The sequence below is a fragment of the Bidens hawaiensis genome, unplaced genomic scaffold (assembly GCF_021521415.1).
Source record: "Bidens hawaiensis isolate Kalapana, Puna unplaced genomic scaffold, B.hawaiensis_p1.1 tig00008535_1, whole genome shotgun sequence".
Taxonomy (NCBI): Eukaryota; Viridiplantae; Streptophyta; class Magnoliopsida; order Asterales; family Asteraceae; genus Bidens; species Bidens hawaiensis.
In genome coordinates, this window is record NW_027491610.1 from 120868 (window position 1) to 127090 (window position 6223).

Below are 6223 nucleotides of genomic sequence, written 5' to 3' on the forward strand. Positions count from 1 at the left end.
TCCGCCGGATTTACGTCCGTCGATTGCCACATGTATTCGGACCTAGGGAAATCCACCCCGTTGTGGATGCTCTAAGTATCTTAAATTTGTATGGGGCTAAGGGGCTTTAGGAATTTATTAGTCAACTTATTAACCAAGTCGGGTTAGCAACATAAATACCTCAACCGTGTTAAGGTTATGTATTATAAGAGTTATTGTAATCGAGTTTTTTAGTTATATTTTTTTGGGTTATAATAAAAGGCGGTTTACTATATATTGTGTGTTCTTCGTTAATGATTTCATATCGATCTTGATGTTTTATGGGTGGTTTGAAAACCATTTAATGCCAAACCGGACTTGATTCTACTAATTATATAATAAAACCGACTAAATGATGTAATATTACATATGTTTTTTCTTTTATCTAACGCCAACTAATACCTTACATGTCACATGGTCCTAGAAGTTTCAAATCATCCTCGTCCGTTTTACAAGTTACATGTTCTAAAGTCTAAACAACCTTAAACCGTAGAAATGTTTTATTTTTTGGTTTTATGTATCTCATTTTTTAACGGTTTGGTTTTGGATTAAAGGTAATAAAAATCATTTCACTAACGATTTAACCTAAAAACCATTAAACCAAACCCGTTAACATCCCACACACTTCCAGTATTAGGCTATATATTACCTGCAAGCATGACTTTTATTACACATAGTAATACCACTTCCTCAATTAATCAAAACATTACAAAAATGTATAAAAACATATATCCAAATAACACTCAGTTCATTTTCTTATTCAAACTACGCTTATAATAAACTCACAATAAAAATTACCTAGAACCAATTTTTAAGGTCTTCCCAGTCCAACAAATGTTGATCATCACTTTCCATCATAGAGTTGGGATGATTAACACTTTGCTCATCCGACGAGTAATGACTATGATCGGATAAGCTCGTTGTTCTCTCTAGTATCGATGGACGGCTGGGATGAGTGGACGATGTGGTTGCATGATGTTCGTTATTGTGATAGGGTTGTGGAATTGGCGGTTGCTCGTTTATGGTCACTCCGGATGGCCTTCTATCAAATGCCCTCAAACAGTTTGATTTCACATACACTCGGCACAAACTTAACTCTTCCATCAGCTGCATGTTATAAGAAGTTGCATTAGTTTCTTTGTAGTTATTTGTTTTTGTTAATTAATGATTATAAGAATTGATACGTCTTGTAAAAATAGTATGTTTCAAGAACATATATACTAATATACACTACATTTCTCATGCATTTTCATACTTTTTTCTTTACAACGATTATATAATCCGTAGAACTATATATAGATATCAATCTATTAGTTCTTAGTTTTCTCATACAAATTATTTATATCAAATTTATCTTATACTTACACGTTTAGTAACATTTATGTTTATATAACCATCTAATACATTTAATTAAAAGTGTGAAAAAAGTTCATGTTTTACATATTTATAGTAGTGTAAAAGTGTGCAAATGGCATATATACCACGGTGTATATGAGCTTATGCATTTTACTAGCTAGTAGCTATTCGAAACCTTTTCACTAAAAATTTGAATTATGTTGAGTTTCGACGAACAAAAGACTAAATTGAATCTCATTTAATAAAAAAGATCTAGCTTAAATTCGAGCTCATTAATTAACGAGTTTGAGCATGAAATATTGAAATTCACATATTAAGAATATTTGATAATCTCGCTAATCTAAATGAGCTCATTCTTTATTAAAATATAGTTATTTTTATTTTTATAATATATATAGATATAACACAACATATAAAAGTATTACTGCAATTACAAAGTATAGTTCTAAAAAATACATAGATATTAATTATACAAATAATATAACTAAATAATTACTAATTAATAAATGAGGCGTGAGCTTTAAGTATACTTATCGATCAGAACTTGAAGTTTAAACAGAAAGTTCGTAACAAGTAGAGTTCGAGCTTAATAGAGCTTAACTGAGTTCAGGCTCGGTTGAGTTCGGCTTGTTTACCCCTAGATCTATTTGGTATTGTGATTAGATAAATTATAAATAAATGTACCTTTTTAGTAGTACCATAGTCACAAATAAAGTGAGTTTTTTTTATTTATAAGATGTAATTAACTTTTAAAAACAGGATTCTACAATAACTTCATTTTTTAACAACATTCAATAATAACTGCTTTGAAGTTCTTTGAACTGACTCACAAACTTCCAGAAAACAGAAGCAGTGGACAAACTCAACTTGAACTACATGACCATTTCACAACTTAAATAAGAAGTTAAGATAAAGAACAATAAAATAAAGAAAATACCTCAGGTTTTCTGCTAGTATTTGAGGATGATTCTTCTTGAAAAGCCTTATATTCATTCATCTTCCATTTGGTCTTTGTCCCGGTGGGAGCTCTACCGTTGTAGAAAACCATGGTTCTCTTGACCCCAATGGCTCGGTTACTCAACGAGTAAACAATACTCGGGGAGCCAGTGGCTTTCCAGTAGCCAGAACTCGTGAGGCGCGATGGTCGACCCCCTCGCGCCTCTTTTTCCTGTCTAGGAATAAAAAAGAACCATTGCTCAGGATCTCCCTGACAACGCTCTCCGGCATATTCTGCATTCAAGGTATTATATATTGTTAAGAGTTAAGACCAACAATGAATCTTAATTTTATGTCTTAAATACATATTAAGCTATTATGCAGGCCTAGTATTCATACATACTAGCTCTGGTTACTATAGAATATAGATGAATACTCTAACTTAATATACATAAACACATAAAGCAAAAATTTCTATATTTTATGATTTATTCTTATAAACTTTCAACGTTAATAACGTAAAATAATTTGTAACATGCTCATATATTGATATCATATAGTAACTTTGAAGGATTATTGTAGCTTTAACTTTTATTTTGTGGAGATCTAATCCTTCTCAAATTCAGGTGAGTCTTATACAAAAACTAACATGTTGTAGCAAGCTTTTGCTTGCAAATTAAAAGCTTATAAATAGATAAAAATCTTAATGGTTTAGGGAATAATAGAAATAAACTTAAAGGAGTAAAATGAGGTACTAACGAGGGAGATCCCATGGATAGAAATCATAAACATGAAGTTGTGGGATAACTCGATCGATATCTTGCAGTAATTCGTGTGGCATGCCTTGTATCTTGTTCTTTAAGTAGAACGTTATCAACTCTTCTTCGGTCGGGTAGAATCTGAATCCTGGTATCACCACTTCTTCTCCTTCCATGGATCTTTAGATCTGATGGATAACTAACTATGTTGCTCAAGAACGAACAAACTTAACATACAAGGTTTGGTTTGGTTCTTAAACGCGTACAAATTACAAATATGTGTGGTGTGTGTGTATAAGTTATATATATTGAGAGAGAGGGAGAATTGACATATGTGTGGGACTAACATCAAAGCCGAGTGAAAGGAGAAAAAAACGTACATGAGAAATTTCCATGCATGTGGGTAGAACCATCTTAATATTTTAATTAATACATTTAGTGACCTTCGGCAATTGAATTAATTATAAATAGTGTTGCTTCCCAAATTCAAACATGAAAATGAGATTACTGATTAGTTTATGCGAAGAGGTAGGTCCCAGCAGAGCCCAGTTGGACCCGCAGGACTCACATTGAAGAGAGACGTCTGCGCAGAAACCAACTGGATCCGCAGGACCCACCATGCTCAGACGTGACGTCCTTACGCGCAGTACGCAAGCTGTTCCCGCAGGAAAAGCCTCCCAATGGTGTACTCCGTCTGTCCCCGCAGCTGCTGATACAAGCCATCAGGGAAGGCTACCCGCACTGATAGCAAGGCTACACGCACAAGGCACCAACTCTTGCTACTTCAGTAGTCACCTGAAGGAATGAGCAACGCTGGAATACTCCCGCCCAAATGAGCCAGTCCGTATGCTTCTGGAAGATCTTTTGTACTATACCTACCAAGGTATGGGCAAAACAGACGATCTGGCCAGACGCCCATGAACCAATCACAGGGTGACAGCTCACCGACAACAGTACGAGGAGGTGCACCCTCTAGTACTGTTTCACTATTAGCCGCTGCCTACTCACCAACCTTTACTGTGGGACGTGCGCAGCCTACAGTTGGTGGAACAGTGCATAGCCGGCAGTAAAGGAACAGTATACAGCCGACCTTGTCACTGTCGGCCGCAGCCTATCCACCAACCAGCATGGCTTGTGCGTAGCCCACTGTTGGTAGAACAGGAATACTATTCAGCCGGCTGTACCTTCTAGGAAACCTACCTTCGGCTATAAATACTCCAACTCCTTGGAATGGTAAGGACATCATCGGATATCTCATCTTATCTAGCAATCTCTTAATATACACTTATATTCAGAGCAATCTAGTCTGATTCTCACGCCGGAGGGTGGTCACAAGGAGGAACCCCCCCCCTTCTCAGTGACGAGCTTACGGTGTCTGTTTTGCAGGTCACCTGAAGAACAACCTTCTCTGCTGGACCTCATCCTCGTGGGAAACATTACTTAACCCACAGATTATCCGTAATCTGCCCTGGGTCGCTTAGTGTTTCTTCATTGGCGCCATCCGTGCATAAAAGCTAGAACTAATTCTTAGTTTTTTCAAAATTTCTGAAGAAATGGTTAACGTTACTCCGGTCCCAAGGCCAGTAAGTGACCAAGAAACCCCGGTGACCACAACTCCAGCAACTGGGAACACCGGCGGTTATACAAATTTTACGAACACTACCCCGGTTACCCAAGCCGGGACAAGTGCAGTAAACAATATTTCACTGGGTTCACTGATGCCCAGTTGGAGAAACGGACGAGGGTCCCTCGCCAAACACTAGATCAAGTTAAGGCGTGGGCCGAAGCACGTCAAAAAGAGTTCCAAGCTGAGTTGGATGAACGCTTGCGTTCACTTCAACAGGCTGACAAATTCGGCAGTACTCGCCAACATCTCAATATGAACAGTGAGTGCGAGTACTCAGAAGATGAGCGGGAAGAATCCGATACCGACGCAAACCCTCGCCATAAGGCAAAAGGGAAGCGTAAGGAAACGGACTTCCAACCGACAAGGAATTTTGGAGAAACCTTTAAACCAACGAATGCAGAGAGAAACCCGCGTGACTTCTCCAAAACCTTTAGACCAACAGCTGCGAATGCAGGAAAGTCAAAGTTTGCAAGGGACATTGCGGAAGCAATCGCCCCGAGAAGTGCCAAACAAATGTCCAACATCGGCACTTATGATGGTCTATCCGACCCAGACGACCACTTGAACAGATTCATTGCGGGGGCAAACGTCAGTAACTGGACGGAACCCACGTGGTGTTATATGTTCCAGATGACTCTGGTTGGAGCGGCCAGGGCATGGTTCGATCGTTTACCAGTCCACTGCATCTATGATTGGGCGGACTTTCAAAACAAGTTCAGCCAACACTTCAGCCAACAAAGGAAATATACTGAAGAACAGTGGACGATCCTCAACTGCGTGAGAGAGGATGTTGAATCTTTACTAGACTTCATCACTCGTTTCAACTCCAAAAAGCTAAGTCTGGGCAACATAAGTGAAGATCTTGTTCGCGCCGCTTTCATCCAGGGCGCCGAATACCCAGAGCTTATCCGCACATTGATGGGTAAGGACGGCATGCCATCCACATGGGATGCCATCATAACGGCGGCCAAGCGCTTTGCCGAGACGGAGAAGCAACTGGGAAGGGATCTTCCCCAGAGTACACACCTCTACACGCAAAGGACTAGAGAAAACAATGTTCGGATCGCCCGGCAGAACAAAAAGAGGAAGCTAGGTATTTGGCAGTCAAGGGTAAACTTTGACACCTCATCCAGCTCTCACCCTCTTGTTGGCGGAAGAGATAACACACACCCTTCAAGCCGAAAACACCGGTGGACGCCACTCACCAAAAGCGTCACGGAAATATTTGCCACCGAAAAACTACCATTTCCAAAAGCTCCAATGATCCGGCAGCGACCTAATGCGGATCAGAGCAAATCCTGTGACTTCCACGGGACAAAAGGTCATAGTACGGAAGAGTGTACATCCTTGAAGGATATTGTTGAAATATTCGTCAAGGATGGAAGACTTGCACACCTTGTGGCATCAATCAAGAAGGGAGGAAGGAATGACAACCGGTACAGAGGCAACGGACGAAAGCCCGTGGACATCAGCATCAACATGGTTCATGGTAAGATGAGAGGAGGAAAAAGGCGAGCAACAGAACCAT

At 39.5% G+C, this 6223-nt stretch overlaps 1 protein-coding gene across 1 annotated transcript; it reads right to left on the reverse strand.

The window, feature by feature from the left end:
• Positions 1-535: 535 nt before the first annotated feature.
• LOC143529311 (NAC domain-containing protein 90-like) lies at positions 536-3486 on the reverse strand. Its single transcript, XM_077025136.1, has 3 exons — positions 3070-3486; positions 2312-2604; positions 536-1125 (listed from the first exon to the last, which is right to left on the reverse strand). Exons 1-3 carry the CDS (start codon positions 3242-3244, stop codon positions 817-819), a joined length of 777 nt encoding a protein of 258 aa, XP_076881251.1. The 5' UTR covers positions 3245-3486; the 3' UTR covers positions 536-816.
• Between the last annotated feature and the right edge of the window lie 2737 nt (positions 3487-6223).

Bases quoted from the DNA above. Each gene is read 5' to 3' on its own strand.
- LOC143529311 (XM_077025136.1), bottom strand. From the start codon at position 3,244: ATGGAAGGAGAAGAAGTGGTGATACCAGGATTCAGATTCTACCCGACC. The intron at 2,605-3,069 runs GTTAGTACCTCA...CCTTGAATGCAG, and splicing joins CTATCCATGGGATCTCCCTC to AATATGCCGGAGAGCGTTGT. The intron at 1,126-2,311 runs GTATTTTCTTTA...TATAACATGCAG, and splicing joins ATACTAGCAGAAAACCTGAG to CTGATGGAAGAGTTAAGTTT.